The 24230-nt window shown below is 36.7% G+C and overlaps 1 protein-coding gene across 1 annotated transcript in view; it reads right to left on the minus strand.

Annotated features, from left to right (window-relative positions):
• Positions 1–7055: 7055 nt before the first annotated feature.
• LOC124219345 (uncharacterized) overlaps positions 7056–24230 on the minus strand; it is an 82935-nt gene continuing 65760 nt past the window's right edge. Inside the window, exons 9-14 of the mRNA XM_069136390.1 lie at positions 17697–17915; positions 16314–16894; positions 16013–16197; positions 12271–12399; positions 11938–12132; positions 7056–9738 (exon numbers count right to left, since the gene is read on the minus strand). Coding sequence (XP_068992491.1) covers positions 8642–9738; positions 11938–12132; positions 12271–12399; positions 16013–16197; positions 16314–16894; positions 17697–17915 — 2406 coding nt within the window. The 3' untranslated portion in view covers positions 7056–8641. The remainder of the gene's footprint in view (positions 9739–11937; positions 12133–12270; positions 12400–16012; positions 16198–16313; positions 16895–17696; positions 17916–24230) is intronic.

The following is a 24230-nucleotide window of genomic DNA, read 5'->3' on the forward strand; positions in this document are numbered from 1 at the left end:
TTGTTCTATGTTAGGCACTCTACGTTGGCTCATTTTATCGAGAGAACAATTTTCTATAAACTTTTTTACAAAGCTTTTTCTTTTGACATTTTGGCATGTTTGAACATTAAATTTTGCAATCTTGCAGGGATATTGATTATAATCAATAAATTGCAATATTGAATTGGCTACTAAAAAAATGAATCTGCTCTAGCGAATTCGTAGAAAACAGTCTGCTACGAAAAATAAGTCATCGTAGAGTAAAGCACAATGCAGCTATTAGTTTTTTTTTTTAACCATTTTAAAGCAGTTTGAAATAGAGCATAAAACATCTAAACTATTGTTTGTACTTGTGGTATTCTCTATTTTTGTACTTTCAAACAGAACTCCGCCACTTACAAATTTGGAAATTTGATGAGTATTGATATAATACACTTGATAAAGAATCGAGGTTTGTGGAATGAGTTGCAACGAATTTAACGGCAGGCGGTAACATAAAAGAAAACATGGGTTGAATTTTTGGATAAACTAATAAAGAAAGATTAGTTATTTCCAAATGATACTTCTTATAAGGAGGACGGGTGATAAAGGTTTTTGGGAGGTTGTTCGTAGACGAGGGTTGCTAGGAGGTTGGGAGGTAACTGCTTAATTCTAGGCGATCCAAGGGCCCCATGGAGTTCCTTAACTGTGGTGAGAAAGGCGCCTTACAGGTCATCCAGAAGGTTTGCGTCTTAGGGATAATTGCTTGGCACCGCCGTCACGAACTTGGCTTGGTGGTTTGGTCAGACCATCGGTGGATTGTAAAATTTACAATCCTCGCTTTCCAGACCACTTGAAAAGCGTTCCTCAGGCCCTTAGTTTCGACTTATTCTATCTATTTTAAGGTGGGACTTTGGTGAAATTTTGGCCAAAAAAGGGTTTTCGAATTCTTGGCTGACCGAAAAAAAGTCGTATGAGAAAATCCTTTTACCAATTTTCAGATTATGGTAATATAGGCTTTGATAAGAACTTCAACCTCCTCTGATGAGAACGAATGCGCAAGAATCGTTTCGAAGCAGCTTCCTGCCACCGCACCGAAAATTCCTTACGCATACAGTTTCATTGCAAGAGACTGTAATTTTTTTTCTCAAAGCCTGTACCGCCACAATCTAAAAATTGGTGGAAAGACTGTCTTACACAACAAATTTCAACCGATAATTGAACCGAAGTCTCCTCTTGGTATCTTTTTACCGATCAAAAGGCTGTACCCTACTTTTCCACCGAGTTGAAGAGACGTGCAGTGTGTATCATATTCTGTCGTAATAAAAAAATATCGATTTATGACAAACTAAGCTCCGGATAGAAACTTCGAGCACAAATGTGTGAATGTGCTGTTCATCTTGATTGCTGATGCATGTCTTTCATACGCCTTGTTGAATGTACTGTGTACAGATTGTATCAAAATTTTCTCAGGTCGAAGGAGCTTGTAGAAGGAATTCGTGCAAATATTCATACGCGTGTTCTATTCTGGCTGTTTAAACAATACTCACGCCACATATCTTCTCCTCCACGCCAACGCAGCTGAGGGATAGAATAAAGGATGACTCCAAGTAAGTTAATAAGCTCGAGCTTTAGCCCACCAAGCCCTGTTACGCGTGGAATGAGGAGAAAGGTAGATGTATGAGAATAAACAAGAATATAAGCGAAGATGCGGCGACTCCCACAGGGCAGAAGAAGTGAAGATGGGAAGAAGCAAGAAATATGAAAGTGAAGGCATAACGGAGTAAAGTAAAAGCAAGGGTAGGTAGACATACCCGTATGGGAGGCATTGCAAACGTTTATTGTCGTTCGTATATTAGGGTCCTTTTATTCCTCAACCCGCTGTAAGCTCCCGGGCTTTTATCCCTCTTCCATTTTAAGTCATGTATTTTCCCCAAACCTCCGGCGTTCGCGAGAACTGGATAATCGAAGAACGTGTAGAACGAGTATTAGGAAAGTATAACCTTTTATGGAGATCTTTGTTCTTTTTCTCAATTCTCATTTTGAATATTTAATTTTCATATTTTCTTTACCGTAACGGAGCTTTAGCATGATCAAATAAAATTCACATTACTTTCAAATAAAAGAATTTGGCTACACGAACGAAATGTAAACCTCGTGTTACAGGCAGTGAGAACAATAGGTTCTTTCCATTGGAAAAAATATATGTATTTTTATGGGGCAAAGAAACCCAAAATAATTGGTTTATATATATATATTTTTTTTTTTTTATCAAGAAGATTAATTGCGAATGTTATGTGCAATTCAATTTCCCTGATTTTCTAATATACCTATAGACATATCTTAGTACGGGTGACATCGTGTTCTCGTTGTTTTCAATCTGTTATTTTTGCTTCAATTTTTGCTGAATTTAAAAATTAAAGAGTGGGATCTATTTTTTTTTTTTTTTTTTAACTCTCTACTTTATAACAAACAAAATTTTACGTGGCAAGGCCCATTATGAAATTCTTTTAAGAATGGGAAATTCCTCATACGTTGGAATACGTACATATATTAATGCATTTCATGGAAAAGTATAAAAACTGTTCGAAAATATTGTTATAACATACAGAAATAGAAACATGAGAGAATTCATTTTACAAAATATGATGAAAAACAAGATAAACTAATCAGCACAAGGATTGGCAAAAAAAATAAAAAATAAACCACGAGAACTGTTAAAATCCATTTTCATAGGATGTCAATAATTGCTCTATTCTATTAACTTACACTTATAAAAAAAAAATAAAAAGAAGGTTGAAAAATCACAATGTAATAGAGGGTAAGAAAATACAATGGGTATAAAATTTTCGATTAAGTATGCTATTTCTATGTATATATATATAATATATGTGTGTACGTATCGGATATTTCACACCAACTCAACCAACGTCGAATCTAGACTGTTTCGACTTTATTACACACGTTCATATATCTTTGTTCTCGGTGTGACAAATTTTCAGATTTCTCACAGATTTTCATTTTTACAAACAATTCCATAGACGAATTCATAACTACTCCGTGTGCTGTTGTGAAAGAAATACTGACAACATGGCAACTTGAAGCAAGACTTAAGATTCCATTAGCGATAAAGTTTTCTTTTTCGATATACAGCCAAAGTTTCTCAAACGCTTTTACATTTTTCCAAATAAAATGTTTCGCCAAAAAATTCTAACTTTTGAAGTTCAATACAAATATCAAAGTTTTATTTCCATTTTGTTCATATAATTTTTCAGTGGATCTCAACATTTCGTGACGTAAAAAAAAAAAAATAAAAAAAATGTGCAAGAACACAGAAAGTGAAGGGAATTGCGGTTATACCGGAAAAGTCTTATTAAGCTTATTGTTTAGTCGTTGAACTTTTACGAATTTTTCGAAAAATTGTTGCAGCGGATGTTATGATTTGACATTCAAAAATGAACTTTGAAGAGATATCTACATGGTTCTCAAAGTAGAAAGCATAATGTTAAAAAAACTTGAAACAACTTGAAGTTTGTCAAGGTCAGACGATGATCGAGTGGAGTAAAACAGCCCATTGTATGTGTACATGCCTAATATGATCTGAGCGATACATTTAGCTGTCTGGGAGTTTAATAGCAGTTACGTGTAAATTGATCAATAAACAATCAATATGTGGGATACAGTTGAAACGATAAATCATACTTGTACAAATGTGAATTATTACTGGATTTGGTGATTTATGTTTGTGTGCGTATGTAGTACCTATATAATCAATTGTATAAAACTGCTCGTGTTTAGGATGCCGTGTATATAACTGGAGAATTTAATCAGCTACGTAAACTTGATTACTATTGAGATCGTTCTTACAGCTTGACTTGTACGTTAATCTATGTAATATTATTAATAATATCAATAATCGTGATAATAGTAATATGGGGCAGAATTCCTCAAGTGTACCAGTCCCGATAAAAGTTATCCGAAGGGCTGAAAATTTGGCTAATTGTTGTCTTACGGGACGGTACTACTCACACCAAAAATTTATTTATCTCGACAAATAAAGACTGAGGTGGAGGAGGTACATATTTTTAGCTTTCGTTACAAAGCCTTATCTTCAAACGCTTGTGACTTTTTTCCTGATGCGGAAAGAAAAATTCACCTAAAACGTTCTCAATAGGGTTCTTTTCCAATTTTTAGTAAATCAATTTTCAGCCCGATCGGATAACTTTTTTTTGACCTGGTACACTCGAGGAATTCCGCCCCTAATGTATGTTGAGATAGAACGAACGCCATCGAGCCAAACGGATCCCCAAAACTTCAATGAAAGCAGGTCTTCACCGAAGAATGATCCAGGCATGTCGTTTTAACTGTCAATAACCTGCAGTTCAATTTATTTCAAGTCCCCGAGCACTTACGGCTATCCAAAATCGCTACGAATCTCCCAAGTTACCGTTGTCAGTGAACACTCGGGGAAAACCTTATTGCAGTTGGCTCAAAGTTTTAGACGGACATTAGAGGGGTCTTCCAACTTGTTTAGCGTCATTGGAAGTCGTTCCGAGTCCCGGAAAGTCGCTGGGGGTTGTGGACGGCAATCCAGCTCGTATCAAGAAGCATTAAACTGTTTGAACGAATCAAAAATTGGTCGAAAATCAGGGGTATACAGTTCTGTTCGTTTTGAGAAAATTCAAACCTAAGAACTTAGGTTACGTGAGATAGTTGAATTTTTTAAATTGTTTCACATTTAAAATCACCGAAAGGTGAAAAACAAACTTTTAACTAATCGAATTTGCGACTACCCCATTGAAGATATTTATTTGGAATTTGTTCAAGGACTGAAACATTCTATACGAATATCTTTAACTGATTATTGAATTCACTTGCAAGCTTTCCAATGGCAGTATTGTTTACAGAGACTTTGAATAAACACTGGTCAGTCGCTTTTTCTGTCCCGAAGTATAGATTGTTTAAATAAAAGATCGAAGTCCTCTCAGTTTTCATTACTATTTAAACTGGTCATCCGTAATAGACGATCTTCACGATCAAGGACTTGAGAAAATAGTACATTGCGTTAGAAGTCCGAAAAGTGGGAAATTTCCGATCCGTGTATAGTTTGCCACGCAATTAGTCTAACCCACAATTAGTGGCCATCGATTTGCAGTATTATAACGACTGATGGGAGAGCTGAGTTATCTGTTACCAGAGAATTAAAGTCTGAAATACTTATAACGAGGTGAAACAGCTACTTTTATCGTTTTTTCAAAAGGTTGCTACTATTTTATATGAGATTTGAAAGAATTAAATATAAAATATTCCAAAGTAAAGCTGGATTTTACATAACACCAGAAGTTTTCTGTAATAGCCAAGTACGACCTGAAATTCGTGAATACAACGTTTCATTCTATTTTTCGTGAAACATGTAGACTTCACTATAAGTTTCCTGAAACTCCCAAAATCGTTATTCATCTCTACTTTTCAAAATCCAAATCCATTTAAAAGAAAACGAAACATGGAATAACTTTTCTGAATTTCGTTTAAATGAAGTTTTCGGAACATTTCAGCGAGACTCTCAGGTCATCGTTTAAATCTTATAGAAATCTGGAAGACGGCATCCAAATTGAGTAAAAATCAATATATTTTGCAAGATAATGAACAACACAACTATCTAATATCCACTTGGAATAATCGAGAATTGTTGAAAACCCGGAATTGCCCGGATATTCGAAATTGTAACGGCAAAAAATCCTACAATCGAAGTTAAGAATTCATTGTTTAAATACCTTTTTTCCTAAAACTAGTACGAAAGCATAATATCAGATTGTACTTATTGTTAGCTCAATAGAATTCGTTCGTCTCTCTCACAAAGTTGAATTGCCTCATTTTACTACATTGGATACCTAACCTTAAAGTTAACTTACATTGAATATTTCTAATGCATATAAATAGTGTTAACATCAATTTCATGCATGAGTTCCACGTCACTGCATCAAAGATACGCTAGTGTATACACACATATTGTAAACATCATTTCGGTTTTCCATTTTTCAATCATATATTTTTGAAATATACAATAATTGTTCGGGAATACTTGTTAAGTACACATAAACCAAAACAAATCTCGCTTACATACTCGTTATGTAGGTATCGAATTTCTGCGATTAACACTCACTGATCACCCGGGGTCAATACGACCCCGCTCACAACTTTAACGCTAAATCAGTACAAGCTGATGTGGTTGAGCGAGGCAAAATACAATTTTTTTCATGATTATCCATTTTTACTTTCCTCCAAAGTAGAACTTCCTCAGATCTCGGAATAAATCACTATTAGATCGCTCACTATCAAGGTATTCTTTCCGAAAATCTATCACACTTGAAGAGCACCTACCATAAATTTTATAAAGAAATATTTGAAAGAAATGCAAAAGTTAATGAATGAATCAAAGAAATTAATACAATTTTTCCTATAAAGAAAGAAATTTTTGAGACTTATACACCTTTCAGATTATTTTCGCCACTTCATTTTATTTTATGTGTAACAAAATTTGCCTCTTAATCTATGAAAGTTTTTTGACGTTATTTTAACCAGCATGTTGCAGCCAGGAGGTGTGACCACGGAGGGTTAAGTGTTTATCGAGTACCCTATCTACCATGAAAATCATGTCACGCGAAACAAAGTTCATGTGTGACAAAATCCGAGCAATTATACGCCAAACTTTTCTTGGTGCAGTTATCATTAGTTAAAAATATTGAATAAACTTTTTTGCCACCGCTTCTGTTCCCTAGACTTTGTAGCAAGGTTCATTTGAGTTTTTGAGAAAACGCGCCGAATCCACAATCAAATTACCCGGTACTGTGGGGTATGAGTGCGCATGCGCGTCTTACGGTATTTAGCAAGCGATAGATTGCAATGGCATCGGACTGTGTGCGAAGAGACGCGTGCGGTGTATGCAAACATGTTGGGAGAACACAGATAAATGAAGGTCGACGAGACGTTTGCCAGACTGAAGACATCTTGGTTTATTTCACATCCCAACTCCACAGCTGCCAGCTGAGATAGTTTTGCAGCGCGCAGGGAGAGTATGAAAATTCGAAACAATCAACTGTAGCTACAAATATATTTTCATTGCCAATGTGCATTCAGTTCATATTTTTACTCCAGAACCATAATAAGAGCTGTCAATATGTAGACTTTTCTGTGTGTTCTACACAGTCTTTCAAAAAATCAGTGATGCAAGACTGGTTGAATAAATACTCTCCAAATACATTTATGATCAAAAACAGATAATCAAAATTCCACGTACTAATTATGTATGTATACATTACAGACCACCCATTAACTCTAGATTGCAATTGGTACGTGTATGTGTATTAGGGTGGTCCTTATCAAGGTGGAACGAATTTTTTCCGAACCGCCCGCCAAGTCAACTTTAAATAAATCAAAAACAGTTCCCAATTTTTTTCAGATTATTACCTGAACTCTAACCCGTGCCTGTAAGAGGGAGGACTTTCTTATTTAAAATACACGTATTTTGGACACATTCTCGGTACATATACCTTACTGCAAGAGTAATAACATACAAAAAAATCTATAACTGCGAGATTTTAGTGGGCATGAGTGCTATCTGAGAAAAAATTCACACCATCCTACCAGGTAATCTAGACAAATTGCACTTCCTCTAAATGGAAAAAAGTCGGATTTCGACGGTGTGCAATTTTTCAAGATTGTATGGTATGATAATGTGAATTTTTTCCCGCATATTAGCACCAATGCTCAATGAAACCTCGCAGTTACAGATTTTTTTGAATATACTCTTACTGTAAAATGTATACTAAGAATATGTCCGAAACACTTGTATTTAAAATGGGGAAATCCACCCTCTTACAGGCATGGGTTAGGGTTGAAATAAAAAAACTAAAAAAATTAGGGAATTGTTTTTGAAGTATTTGAAGTTGATTTGGAGGGTGACCCGGAAAAAAATCGTCAACCCCCTCAATAAGAACTACCATAATGTGTATACTTTCCCTTACACGAATCTAGAACAATTAAAAACTAGTTCTATTATTAAAGTATGGAATTTCCTTGGACGGCAATCATTCGTTACATATCACATATAACCATATTTGTGCCTTTATATTGCAGAATCTTTCAGTATATAGCACGAATGTTTTAAATCGTGGTTAAAATTTTGGCGAGACAAACAAAACAAGAAAAAGAAAAAATAACTCGGTGCTGGCTGCTACGGTTTAAATCACATGTTATAAATATCTCTCCGGCAGTGAATGCAAGTTTTTTTTTATTTCTTTTTATTTCTACAATCTCCATAAAAGCTAAATGAAGTCATCACGCGCTTTAAGACTGGTCGCCGGGCTGTGAGGAGATAACGCTCTAAGAGATGTGAGATTACGCTGCTATATCTAGGGTTTACAATTGTCTTGGTAAAAGTCGAGTCAGTCTATGATAGAGATGGTTTATATGGAAAAAACCTACAATGAGGTTAACGTAGGATAATCGGCTAGCAGATTTATAACGCGACACAGCTGTACCATATCGAAACTGAAACGCATCATACACATATATCATAAAACACACGAAGTCCTATATAATTAGCATCCTATGGCAAGTCAGTTGGCAATCAAAGAAATGGAAATTTGTCAAAAAATCGGCACGTTAGTTCGATGTGAGATAACTATCGACACGAGAGTTTCTTACACTGGACTCCGACCTCCGTGCATCTGCACTGGAGGCAAGGTCCCGACAATTCCGTAATGATCTTTCCAACGCGATACATTCGTCCGTAAATATTGCAGCCGGCTAATTTTAGGAGACTGCCAACCATCGTAGACACATCTTCGTCACGTACTTGGGCGCTGTTCGATGTATTGAATATCATTAGTGTGGTAGGTTTGGCAACAGAAGATTTGGTAGTCTGGGCCGGTGACGGTGAAGGCGTCGTTGATAGCGCAGTCAGCGTTGAAGAAGCCTTGGTAACTGTCTGACTCGTGGAGGTTTCTCCAGTAGAAAACACCGCTTGCTGAATAGAAACCTGCGCTGCAGGCTTTTCCGTTTTTGAGTCAGAAAATAAGAGGTCAAAAACGCTTTCAAAGGAATACATCGAGTCCTCTTCGTCGTTTGAATCTCCTTGAGACAACTTGGTCACAGTATCCTTGGCTTTATCAGACTTGAGTGGAATGGATTCCGTGATTTCTGGGTTTGATTCGAATCCTAGATCTTGCATAGAGCCGTTGCTATTCAAACTGACATCCTTGTCACCGTATTTGGAATAGTTGAAACCTGAAGAGCTCTGAGTCACGAATTTATCGTTATGTTCTTCGTTATGCTGGGTATCATTGCGCACTTCCTGAAGAGGCTGATTCAAATGCTGAACAAAAGAATTATGGCCCACTTCATTGGCTACTGAGGTTGGTGAGTTCGAAACAATAACCTCGTCATCTTTGTGTGGGTTCATCTGGTCACCATGATTGTAAATCGGAGGTTCCATCAGCGAGGGATCTTGGTTGATGTCACCGTTCCGGATGGTAGAGCTTATCTTTATGCCGTTTGACATCGGTGTTGTCGGTCTCGGGGTGGAGATCCGATGCTCGGTAAGGTACGGTATCATGTCTTCGATCAAGGAAGGCAAGTCAGGAGCAGGTTCTGTTTTAATGACATCGCGAAAGGGGTCTGGTGTTGCGATTCCATCCACTGACTGAATCGGTTCGCGTTGTGACGGCATTGTCGCATCTGCACGGTCCAGCACCAGCGTTGGAGACTCGGGTGTATCGACTGGTAACAAATCAGACGGATTAACACCAGGTTGAATAAAGAGAATGGAAATAGACAACTGAATTAATGCTGCCACTGCAAAAGTAACTCAATCATTGACTGTCGCACTTTATTGGGATTCCAATTTACACATAACATTGCCTTAGAGATATAGCACTAATATAGTTCAAGCAACAAATTTTAAGGTCCCATTCGTATCAAAAGGTCATTGTAATTAAATGCATCCGTAATTGGTGACCTGCTACGAACTTATAAACTTGTGAATATTTGTAATAACAAGTTTAGATTTTATTTCAGGGTTTTCAAAGACAATAATAAGTATACAAAATTTTAGGGTCATCGTAAAATTTAGTCATTGTATTAGAGAAATGATGCCTTTTTAAGGGATGCCCTGGTCGAAAATTACCGACCTCGGTACTTTTTCCAATATTTTCTAGACACATATGTTTTGAGTTTTATTTGTTCGGGATTGCATGTAGAATGACGATCTTGTGCCCTTTTTGAATAAAAAGTGCTTCGGCTTACATTTTAATTGATATAATTGACGCGTATACATTTTCTGACTCACCCGACCTAAAATGTCTTCGATTTTGACTGATTTCATAATTTCATCGGAATCTATTCCTCTACTGTTTCGGAGATATTCGAAAAATCGATTATGACGATTTTGAATCACCGAATTTACCATAATGGAATGTAGCCCAAAGTATAGTTTTTTTCTATGACCTCATTGTTATCCGATCAATGTGAAATATTTAATGTAAATAAGTACGCTGAATTTTTTCGACTAAACATGCAGTAAATATTCGATTTTCTTCCATAAATTACAGGTACCAAGATGGTGTATGATGGCATTCATCGATTACACTAATAATACAATTTTCTATATTTTGTATTCACGTTAAAGATACCACAGGTCAGCAACGAAATTCTTCTTCTTCTTCTTCTTCTTCAACAAAAAAAAAGAAAAAACATAGGTACGAAGGTTTTAATGTACCGAATTTATATCTGCTTTCTATTTTTTGCTGTCACGTATACATTGCACGATATTTTTTTTTATTGTTCAAAATTTAGAATTTGTCGTGTTTTGTTGTTGTTTAAATAGTATCTCTACATACATAACCAGCTTAAGCTGATGGAAAGAGAAAGAAAGATATCGCCTGACGTTGGTTTCAGAACAATGCGTCTGCACAGTTCTCGTTGTGACTTCGTTCGCACGCAATATGTTGAAAACTTGTCTAGCGGTTGTTTTTGTTTCATGCTGGTTATTTTGGTAAGTTTTACACAGGATCGATATCTGTGGTGAAACTTTATGTTTATTCTCAACTATATAGCAAATCCAAGTATTTTATTTAATATAATTCCCATCTCACTTCCTAACCTCGAAGTATTTTAAATTCCTATGTTAAATATCAACGTGTAGTCACTTTTTTAACACTTGGATTTAGAGCGTACAGAGCAAAAAAAAATACATATATTAGAAACATCGAAATTTTTTGTGGTGAATTTTCTGACGATTTTAACGATTAAAATTTTCAACTTTATAACTTTTTTGATGAATATTGTTGCTATCATTAGTGTTTGATTATAATTTGTAAGCGCAAATAGAGTTTGTAGAAGAAAAAAAATATTGCATGAAAAGTATACGTGGTACATGTTTTTTATTACTATATTTCGATACAAGAGCATCAAATCTATTATAATTACTCATAATAATAAAAAGGAGAAAAAAAAATATTTTATTGTTTGCAGACCAGTGTACTTAAAAGAAGACTACGAGACAGAATTCTTTCAACTGTTTTCTTTCGAACTGTAGTCGCACGAAAAATAACCGATGATAATTGTATTTTCCACAGAACCAAGCCTCAAACAACGTCGTAGAATCAAAGTTTCATAAAAGTCTCCATTCAAAGGGATCAAGGGACATAAGAACCAGATAGATATAGCAAGTGAAAATTCCTGAGAAAAATTCCCGGTCAAAGGAATGTAAGGACATACCGCAGTAACGACATACAAGAGTGAAAAAAACACGGTTTCAATTTTTTAATTTTCCACCCAATATTCTCTTAGAAGAACGGCCCGGTAAAAGGGATTTTTGCAACAACATTCCATTTAAGATGCGTTTAACTCCAATTTGCTTAAATAATTCCCGGAGAAAGAGAACAGCACATAGCGATTAGAGAATTTGGATCGACTCACTGCAAATGATTTCGCCACAGCATCCAAGGTCACTATTGACTCGCCTGCATCCAATTTTCAATGGTGGACATTTTTCGTCAGAGCACACGACCTCACCGTAGTAGCATATGCATATCACGCACAAACCGCTGTCAGGAATGAATTCTCCGTGGCGATACTGTCTCGTATCAAAGTGGCAGCTGGACATTGACGGGCCTTCAGACAGATTGGAAGGGTGAGGAATTAGTTACGTACATAAAGGTAGAAATTGCACGGAGAGAATATAACAGAGGATCGCTTGTGAGCGATCGAAGAGAAGTAGGTAGGCTGATCAAGTATCGGGCGCTTTCTTACCGTCCTCCTTTCTATTCGGATTTGTGATGTCTGCGGGAACTACGGTTACACCGGTGCCAATTTCCAAGCTCAGATCGGTCGAGTGATAGGATGCTTCGAAATAGGGTGGATCTTTGGGGACGAATCCGCCTGTGAAATGCTTAACGTTAGACCTGGCATTGGATTACCCCATCAAGTTGGAGCTATCGTTTCGGCTTGATCCCGTAACCCTATCTCCCTCTACCCAATTTATACCTACGTATAAACGTTTAATATAGGTATACGCTGATACTGGGGATGCCGTCTTATTGTCAGTATCGCGACGCCGAGTCGTCAGGTGAATCAAATAGCATTCGATAATTTATTTGATAAGGAAAGTACCCAAGGTGTGCTTCAGCGATTTTCTTTATTCTGTGACGTTGTAGTGCATGAAAAAACATTAGTGAAACATTATTTTTACGTTCTGATTCGGCTGCTTGAAAGGTAAGAACCACCTTTAACCCTTGGAAGCATACATTTTTCCTTACGATTTCATTGAAACTGGGTATATAAGGGTTCTTGAGGTCACTGATTTAAAAAATATGGTCAGATCTGAGAAATTTGAAAAGTTCAAAATGGTGGATCTAATATGTCGGACTGAAAATGTAAAAGTGATGGGAATGGCTCGAAAATGTACACTTGGGGGTTTTTAGATCACCAAGTACGATCGGTTCGGCCATTTTGAGTTTCACAATTCTGATGTTAGACTAGTTTTCAAAGACCCCGAAAACCTCGGAGTAACAAATTTCAATCCAACATATTCCAACTTTTATATTTTTAGTCCGCTATATCGGATCAGCTGTTTTAAATTTTGAAATTTTGACACCGGATTCGTTTTGAGGAACCTCAAAAATCCATGATCAACAAGATTAATTTTTCTAGTCTCCACAACCTTCCCACAATTACATTTATTCTGTAAAAATAGGCATTTTCGATACTTGGTTTATTTATAGCGCTCACTTTATTCGCGGAATCATCATAAGCCCTCTTGAAACATCAACACTGATCTTGGAAGACCAGTTAGGCAAAAAAAAAAAAAAAAAAATGACAGCGAGATCTCAAAAATTGAATGTAAATCTTGAATACCCAATTCAAAAAAGGTGTTTTACATATAAGACGTTGTGTGGCAACGTGTTACGGTTTGCTTCCGAAAATAGTTTTTTTTATGATTTCTCGATAATGATGTCAAATTTTTCGATAAAGGCAATTTGATAATATTCACTATCAACGGACGATAATACGCGTCGTATTCTTACTATTAATGGTACTGCATTGCCTATTTTTCAGGGAATATACTTTGAAGCTGGTTTTCACCCTTTCAACGGCCAAATTAGCACTTTAAAAATAAATAAGTGGCGATTTGTTTTTATGTATTATAACATCACAGAATGACGAATATCAGTGAGGTTCATCTCGGCTACTTTGCTTTTGACTAATTCACGACGTCTATGACTAATTTTAAAAATAACCTTATGCTTTGGGAGGATTCAATTTTCTTTCGTTCTTGGTATTCTATAGGGATTCTGAACTATTTTCAGCACTTTATGGAGAAATTCTTGTACGCCAACAATATGTATGCCGCTTTGAACTTGAAAACGAATGCTTTGTTTCTCTTTCATTGACCCGAATATATTAAGCTGATTTGCTGGTAACAAAAGTCCAGTCAACTATACGGCCACAAAATATTCTTAAATAATTCTTTTCAGACCTCTCAATACTTTCGTAAAAAAACGAAAAAAATCTCAACGGACCGTACTACAATTTCTATGTAAAAAACATCCTTACTTTCGTTCTTCCACATGAGCTTCTTACATTTTCTGCGGACTTTTTTCATTAGGCGTTGTTTTATTACGGATAAAAGAACTGACACATTGTGTCAATTACTACTTGAAATTAACAAAAAAAAAAAAAAAAAGTAATGAACGTAATCGAAATAATACTGTTTTAATTTAAATCAGTCCGCGAAAGTTTCTAAAGGGAAATTCAGCCAGGTGAGCATAATTTTTTTTAGCTAATTCCCAAAAGACATTATGGTTTCTTATTAAAAGTTTGATTTTCTTTCAGGTACTACGTCATCGAAAAAACAATTTGCGAGGAGTACCATTGTTGTGACTTCTACAACTATCTCTAATTGAATGTGTGAGCATTTAGGTGTGTAGTAAAATTTACCGATGAACAATAGTAATCGCTTTGTTGTAAATGTCACTTTGTTTCGTAATAACAACTGCTACTCAACGTATAGTTGCAATTACTACGCTGGTGCAGTGAATTTTACCATACGCTACTAATAGAAGAAGTAACGCGTAAGCTAGTAGAACATATACGGTGTTGATTCGTCACGCGATTTCTGAAGGGGATAAAATAAACTGCGGTCAAAACTTTATTCTTCGGTCTGTATTTGGTAATTCAAATGTATCGACGGATGTTTGCTCTACGCGATACTTTATTAAAGCTTAAAATTGATCACTAATCGAAGAAAACGCATTTCAATTCATTGAAAAACATCGTATCACGAAAGGAATTCAAAGCCGTGACGTACGCATTATTATTTGCATACTTTGTCCACTACGCTATCTTACCACGTTAATATTTGTGTAATTTTATTTTCTTCGATTTGAGGTCCATACTCAAACTGGTAGTGTATAGTACTACTTATTTTAAATTCAATTCATGTAACGATTCAAAGTGTCAAAGTGACTGATGAAACCACTACTTTTATGTATTACAGTTGGAAACTCGGTTTTACTATTCTGCATGAAATGTGTAGTCGAGTTTCACCAACTATTTGCTACAGCGATTTTAACAAAATAAGATGGTAAACGCTGCTATACCTCATTTCTATAATAGTAAGTCGTCAATACAATGCACGTAATTATACTCACAATACGCAGGGTCGAAAATTATGATATAGTAATATGTAATGATTGAAATAGTAAAAATAATTACTATTTGATGATTGTTATTGTGACTGCAGCAATTCTTTCCGCCCCTTTAAACAATTTTTAATACGAGATACAGTGTTGTAATGGATTAGTTTCTTCAACCTACGCAGCTAGGTACTCTAAATTCAAAGTTGAAATGAGCAAACTTTGACATTCGTATGACTTAGTCCTCCCTGGTTATAAGAAGGAAAAATAAAAGTTAACTTTCGTTAGAAACGAAGTTTCAGTCGTGCCCAGCCAGTCATCTCAAGCTTCAATAAAAACATTATTTATTATCATTTACTACCATGTATTATTGTTACCAGTAATTAAAATTTGTCACGTTCTTACTAATAAATATTAATTTTGGTCACGCGCCGACTCAATTCCTTGTTCAATAGCCACTACAAACCACAATTTGGATTCAGCTATGATTAATTAGTACAGTACAAAGTCATACAAATCTCAACTTTTCGTCAATTTTGCTTAGGAATACCAACAACCTCCTTTGCCTAAGGAAATGAGGTCACTAAAATATTACATTATGATACATAAACCCTCGAAAGAAATATTTTTTGAGGTAAACTCCCTCGGGCAAGTAAGCAGCTTCGAGAAATCGAGCTCTTTACTTGAAAAGAAAACTTTAAAACAACAGTTATTGAGAAAATTCCCCAATGAGCGTATTTTTTTTACCCTTCTTCATACCGTTCGCATGATTTTTTACAGAATCTTTTGATACCTATAAATGTTCCGCAAAGCAGTAAGAAAACCAAATATTTCGTAAACAAAAAAAAATAGTATACCTTCTGTTTCAATAGGTGGACTGAACCTGTTTTCTCTGGTCACAATGTCGTAAAAATTGGAGCTTTCGGTGGTGCGTTGAGGTTCACGTATCGCACCAGCCGATCCTGACGGATACGCGGTGACACCGGAGGTCGTGTCCTTTTCGTTTTTCACCAGAGCATCAGCGGCCACGAAGGGAATTATCCTGAATAAAAGAATGACTTGTCGTTAAATGTTCGCGACGGTTCGCGGGAGAGTCAAAAATTTAATTAAACAAAACGTTGGGACCATCCAGACAATTGACGTTCTCCATTGATTCACCTGACGTTCGGAAGGGACGGAGGCAGCGTTGGTTCGTTGTAATAATCGTAGTCATCTACCTTCTCCCTCTGAGTTATATTCAAAATGGCTTGAACGTCAGGAGCTATTGATCGGACCGGAGTGATGGTCACCACCTCAGCTTGGCCGACGGAAACGTTGCTTTTCAGCGTGACGTTCATCATGAAAATATCGTCGGGCATCAGGATCGTCGTGGGAGAAGTTGTGACCGATTCTTCCTGCGTCGAGGTAATCACCTTCTCCTTCATCGTTTCGGCTTCCCTGTGGCGCTCCCGCGTTCCAAGGATCGGCTCCTCCGTCGGTCCCGACGAATTGGATGCCATTGCAGTACTTCGAATCATCGCTTCCGTCGAGTCCAGCTCTTCGTCAACCCCCTGCTCCGAGGGATCACCCTCTGCTTCCGCAGATGTGCTCATCTCCTCGGTGGTGCTCCAACTTTCGGCTGAAGTGGTTTCTTCCGGCGTTGATACGGTGCTGACTGGAACCTTGAGCTCGTGCGTCGATGTCTCCGGCACGGTGGTTGACTCTTTTGATAAGGTTGAGACCTCGGAGCTGGCGATCGCCTACATAAAGATGGGGATAATTGGTCCGCGTTATTTTGCATAAGCTAACGCTCGGACCCTGTCTCGACATAGAAAAAATTACGCGCTGGTTCTAAACAACCCAGTATTCAGTCTAAGCAAAAGTGTGACTAAGAAAAATTGTAAAACAAAAGTCAAAAATTTTTAACTTTAGTCAATTAGCTCACATCACTATAATTATCATCTATTCGGATTCAGGTAAGTTTGTTTAATTGTTCAATTCTGTTCGAGTTGCGTTACTGTGTAGTAGTTTTTTCTGTCTTTTCATAAATCGAATGTCAACCACTTGTTGCTTCTGTTATTTCCTGAAGTCAAACTCCATTCTTAGCTACTCATTCTCATATATTAGAAAATTATGCTGTATCAAAAAATATAGTGGTTCGTTATTAAAAATTCATTTCAGGTTTGGTATGAAAAAATCTGTTGAGACACGAAATGAGTCACGATGTATCAAAATCAGATGAATATTACGATTTTGGTAATTGAAAGCACGTATTACCTTTTTGAAACTATCGACCTTGAACTTTCCCCAATTGAATTTTACCACTTTTGCCATTTTCTATACTTATTCTCATATATCGAGGAAGAATTTTTATTAACGCAATTCGACCTAACGAACTTTCCAATTTTCCTTCACGAACCTTGATTCTGTGAATACTACTTTAGATTGATTTTTCTGTTCGGTTGTTCGTCCGACACATCATTAGTCGGAAGTGGTCACACTTGCCTCACCGGAAAAAGGACTCGAAAAAGTGTTCGACATCTGCAACGTCGTGGGTATTACCGGCTCCCCAGTCGTGTCAGGAAATATCTCGTTCCCCATGCTGTCCGTCTCGAAGGTTGACGTCGTGGAGGCTTCGCCGTTCGTGTAGGCAGACGACGTAGAATCCTCGGCCTCCACGTCCTTGGGATCAGTTGTGTAAGAGTCCCCCTCGATTATCCTGTGACCTCGGCCCTCCACAATTGCGTTTGACAGTATAGGACTCATCTGATTATCGACAGGCTGAAATACCCCCGTTTATAATCTCTCTCGCGTACCTATTTCAACTTGTTTCTGCCTGTCTCATCTTTTTCACGATCTCTCGGATCTTCCTGCAATTCACCACGTGGTACTCTCCGTCAAATTTAACAGACATTCGTCGTTATAATTATGCACGCGACATAAAATATCGAGGAGTTATCTGTACACAAGATTTTCTTTCGCGGTAATTCATTCAACTGTTAGTTCGAGTTTTATTTTCTGTACATAAGGTATGTACCAGTCATTAATCCCGTCGTAATTATTGAACTTTTTTGGTTGTATCTGTGTGATCCTTAGTTCTAGAATTACCAAAGAATAAATTTGTAGCGTCAAATCTTCTAGCGATTTGTTTTAATCATCGAGAAATTCACAATTTATGCCGACAATTTATAATCATGTAAAATAAAAAGGTCAATAATTGGGTCTAATCTTGTCAATAACTGCTACACTTATCTTATTTAGGTTTTTCTGCGAAATCATGCTGTCTCAAAGTGTCACGATTGTGCTTGAGATTCTAGAAATACTCGAGAACTATCAATATTAATATAAATGTAGTATTCGGATACTTTGAGGAAGAAGTTCGCGGGGGAAGGTCATTGATTGTCACTTGACTTCCTCATCGATTGCCGTACAACAAACATCTTAAGCGCTTAGGATAGTCATTCTACCCTGATGATGGCTGGCTAGGCCTATCCGAAATTTCGAAAAATTTGCAATAAAGAATTTATAATGACCTTTCCTGACGAATATTAATTATTCCATTAAACCATAAGTTAATTACTCACGTTTAACGCCAAATGGTGCAAGGCTGAGTGGAAATTAATGTATCTAATAGCGCGTCGAAATGGGCATAGCGCCGGTGATCACAATTCCCGACAAACTAGGGATTTGAACAGATCATGCTAATTATAAGGTGCATCTTCACGCCAAACTTGAGAAGTATTATCACGGTTCTAGTGTAAAAGATTTGGCTAAATGACACGTAGACGCATTGAATAAATGAATATCGGTCCATCAACAACGATGCAGTGATAAACCGACATGGGGAATATGCTTAGAAACTTCCTGGGTGTCAGTAGGTGAAGCAAACTCGATTATGTAGGTTAACTAGAATAAGGAAAATGCAGCAGGAACGTATTGGAAAATCGCCAATACAAAGGAATTTGAGCCATTAGACATAACAAGAACAGCACAAAGAACTGTAAAAATTTGCAATCAAAAAATAGCTTACCAATAAAGAAGGGGAAGCCGTTGTGTGAATATAAAGAAGCGCACGGAACTTGAAAAATTCTTATTCCCACGCGTTAACTCGCTCCGGCGAAACAAACCAGGAAAAAAGTCTATTAAAGTTTCACCAGCTGAGTCGCTCGTATGTCTGACCAAATACTTATTCTTCGAATACTCGCGCTTTTCGTATTTTCTCTCAAATATCATTGTCAGATATATTTCTTCATCTTAGTTGAACCTCAATTTTCATAATCAAGTCAATCAATAAATTTTCTATACCATCACATAATTAGTATTTTATAGGTACTAATAGATTAGGTGATTTTTGCAGAAATAAGGTTATCACTTTCCTTTTCTTATTCTTTTCTGTCTATTACTTTATTATTCTTCTATCTTTATTTCTTATCACTCGACTTATGTTAATTGTTCTTAATGTTGCCGACGTATGATAAAACTGTTCGTTATTTTTGTTTCATTAAAACACGGGAATTGTTTAATCAACCAATTACGCCTAGAAACGCGGATATCATTTCGCTGATGAGCATTTTCAAGTGCATATTGCTCATCATTAACTACAAAATCTAACATTGTATTTTTCTCCTTTTTTTTTTTTTTGATCTTCATATAGTCACTAATTACTAGGTTGCAATCTTTACGGCGCATCATAGGAACGGACTCACATGGCAATAGTTTTCCCTTAGCACGATCATTCCGATGTACGGTGATGTTCAACAATGCTGCAATGTTGGGCTTCCGGCTACCTTGTTTGCGGCCCGAAACAAAATACGAGTCGATTCTATACGAATTATACGACAATGACTTCCAATCTCTCACGTCGGCTGCATCGCCAGTCATTGTCACATAATTCGTATAGAATCGAGCTCGCGTTTTATTTCGGGAGGAAAACAAGTTAGACGAAAGGGTAAGGCATTAATGAATATTACTGTGCGGGGAAATTTTTATTTTTTTTTTCAATAATTGATAACGCACTTTTTTCACACCTTTGATTTTTCCAAATCAGAATTAAATATTCTGAAACTGAATATCCGAATTTTAAGACCTCGTCGAAGTGGTGATTCTGAATGAACCGGAGATATGGGCATTGATGTAACTACATATATCGGCGCAAGGAAATCATTGTTCGAACGATTTGAGAAGGCGATGTCTGTCCTGGGAACCCAAAATTTTCATGGTGTTATGCCAGCTGAATACGGCACCTCAATGGAGTTGAAAGAACACAATATGTAAGTGCAAAAAAATTTTTCGGAGTGATTGTAAGTTGTAGAGTTGAATACAGTTTTTTGCCAGTTTTCATTTATAGAATGCGTATTCTCCAAATAGAGAATTATATTATCATTTCCAACCAACTGCAAAGTGCAAGTTGCGAACAAAGAAATAACTATCTCTTTAGGATTTATTGACTTTTGTCATTATCAATGTGTTTCTACGGTACGATGTAAAGATTAGGGGCCGTCCATTAATCACGTGAGGCTTGAAAGGGAGGGGGGGGGGGGGGGGGGGGGGGGGTGTAATAAGATATTACGTGTATTTATTTTTTCATTATTAACCTTTCAATCTAGACATTCTTATCATGGTCCGTAATATCAGAATAAGATAAGATCATATTTTATATCTGTACTTAGGATAATATTCTAAGATATTCTGAAAAATTAAAAATTTTTTTTAGATACTAAAAATACACGTGATGTTGGGTGGGGGGTAGTCTTCAACCTCACCACGTATCACCAAGGGGGAGGGAGGGTTGAAAAATGCTTAAAAAAAGATCACGTGATTAATGGACGGCCCCTTACAAGCTTGAACCCAGAGACTGTAAAAATTGAAAAAACATTTCCATTCGAGGATGGCGAAAAATTTGAAAATAATCGTACCTTTTTACTTTGAATGATACTGCAACATAAAAAATCAAGACTGACAAGCTAGAAGTAATATGATTCCTTGACTGATTTGTCAATCTCACAGTCAAAGTAGCTGAGAGCTCCGAATTGCTATAACAAAAATTATCTATGAAAAGGGTTAAATAGTTACTTCTATGCGTATAATTCATGATAATGTTTTAATCTTAAGTACAGTATCCTGCCTAATTGTAAGAGAATGCAAAGGCGGGTAGGGAAATAGGATTCCAAAATATTCGATGCAGGAGCGTTTTCCCACGATTTCCTGGAGAGCTCAGGAATTGCACGTGTGTGAATCTGGTGATGGTCTTCACCACTCCTCGTTACAAGAGAATCACAGTTACGTATATGCGTATCCGATGTCTAAACACGTGTGATTCGGCGCAATCGCTTGCTCTCTTATACTTATGCGTGATAATTCAATTGTGTTTCTGGATTTTCAATTCCATTACCAGTTGCCAACCTTTCGCTTGCAATCATGCAGTGGCAGCAATGTTCGGTAGCATACTTATAGTTAGGCGTGTAAAGCACAGAGAGTGTACATTGCTTAGGTATATGTTGCATGGAAGGTTATATCAGGTTCAATCATGCTTTGATTGTAAATTAACAGACATGTACTTGGTAATAGTATGTGATTTGAAGCTTTTTTGATAAAGGATGACGATATTTACTTGTGTATAGTGTTCACGTGAAATGAGTTTTCTGCATAACGCGATTGAATGCACACACTTTTCATCAAAGAAGGTATTTTTTGGGTAATAAACACATTTAATGTATTTATTTGTTGAAAGGTTTTTACACCAGAAGTGCTTTTTTTGGGAATATTACTACTTTTTGTAGACACTGATAACTTCGAAATGCAGGGAATTGTTGGCTTGAATGCGTTAAAGATTGTCAAACCAAGTTCACCCGATTGCATGAGCATAAATTTAGGCTTCGCAAAACTACTAGCTCTGCGTCAACCTCATCGAGTGTTCCGCAGTTTATGAAACCGATTCGAACTAGTCGAATTATGACTATTTTGTAGATTTTTATTTCGTTATGAACTTATGACTATGAAACACCCGAACATCTTTTTCATTCTCCATGTCATAAAAATTGAATCAGTGTCCAAAACTTTTTTTAGCACTGTGACTAGACAGTTATGTTGTTGATGTTGTTGTTGGACTCATTAGTAGAATCATTTTTCTGATGATTGCCCGACAGGCAACACTTGTTTCGTATAAAATATTCATCATAAGTTTTTCACCCGTACGTTTTAGAGCACGTTCAAATGCTTTCTTATTCATTATCCCGATTATTTCAACAGCTTAGATTTCATAACCCTAAAAGTGAAGGCATCATTGTTCGAGAACGCAAAGCAATACTCGGTGCATTTTTACGTCGCAATATTATTGAAGATGAAAAAATCGATGTAAATGATGTTTACTGATTTATTTCTTACATTTACAAACATTTCAGCATTGGTTCAGATATTCTTTCCGTGCATTTCGTTCATTCACGCAGTTGACGGATTGTTTAGAAATTGCGTTGGTCAATGAAAGCCCAGTTTTCTGTATATTCCAACCCTTGTCTTTCGCGTTTTGCCAGTATCAGTTGACTTTTGTTGGTACCAGATCTACGCTTTTTCGATGAACCCTAATGAGCGAGGCAATAGCATGCTTGCATCCGCCTGTCAAACAAGATACTAAACATGCTAATGCAACATATTTTATGCCAAAGTGCTTAGTACATACCAGTTGTCACCGCACACTTGCGACAATCTACAGTTTTTATTGACTCTTGCCCTTTGTCCGCCAACGATGTTATGATATGCAATTTGCTACGCACTTTGTGCTTTGGACTGATTGTAGCTTTCGCAGTGCAGGCTGAGCTCAAGCGATGATCTCATCTGGATCTCGATGTACCTAATCGCTGCATCCCCATAACTTTTCCCAGCAAATCTAAGTAAACAGAAGTTATATCTATCGGGTTATGTCCGTGAAAAATATAGATGCTGATTGATATTATAAATAAATAATTTCCGTAGACTCTCTTGTATATATAGAAAAATACACAAAACACAATAAATAAAGCACACTGCGATTGATGTTCATACTTGAGTTAAATGCACTTTCGAAAACTTGACTTAGAATAAATTTAGAAAATCCTGATGAATTATACATATTATATGAAAGAGAAGCCACGATTTATAGACCAATTCTCATACATTTACACCAACATGATGTACTAGCATATATCAATGATATAAAACATGACTTACCTGCAGGCGAAATTCTCGGTTTACCGAAAACCTCCATCACCATACTTACATCAACTTTCGGCAAGTTAATAGAGGTTTCTTTTTGCAAATAAATGTCGGTCATAATTTCGCACAAACACTATTTATACAAAGAAAAATTTGGATCGCGTGTGAACAACATAGACGATGCGTCTGTGTGTCTAGCATTGGATTATCGATAATTTTGAATGACGAGTGGTGGTTGCAGCCGGTCGCTGTTTTCGGGCGCATGCGATTGGTCTCTTGCATTTTTAGATTGATTTTGATTTGCTCTGAGACTAACTGCTGACAGCCCGGCCGGAAATATTAGAACTGGTATAGTTCGGCTCTTCGTTTACCGATTGCATTGATATAGAGCTTAAATGAAAGCTCTTCAAAACGATATTCTCAATAAAATTGTCAAATGTCGCGGCTGATCGTAAAAGGAGAGAAATACAGGTATGTGACAATATTTTCGCCGTTTAGGTCAAAGGTTTATTGTCACGGTGAAAAGACTGCGTCTCACGCGTAAATTTTTTCTTACAATATACTTGGCGCGAGACACTTTCGTGTCTCTTGATTTGTTTAGCGTTTGCATTGTTCGGTACCCATCGAACAGAGATCAGAAAATTACAGACGATTTGCGCTTCAATATACAAGCAACGGTGAAAATGCCTGGGAAAAATTAATCAGATACCATCGTATATGAACCAGATACGTTCGTATCTTAATTACGCACGATCGTATTCGAATCAGGTGTGAGCGTATTTGGAATCACATACGACCATATAAGGTCGTGTCTAGCATCATACATGTACACATGCCATCATATTCGGCCATATATAGTAGCATACATGTACACACAGAATCATATCTGGTCGCATCTAGTTGCATACA

This window comes from Neodiprion pinetum, chromosome 5 (genome assembly GCF_021155775.2).
Source record: "Neodiprion pinetum isolate iyNeoPine1 chromosome 5, iyNeoPine1.2, whole genome shotgun sequence".
In the NCBI taxonomy this organism is placed as follows: domain Eukaryota; kingdom Metazoa; phylum Arthropoda; class Insecta; order Hymenoptera; family Diprionidae; genus Neodiprion; species Neodiprion pinetum.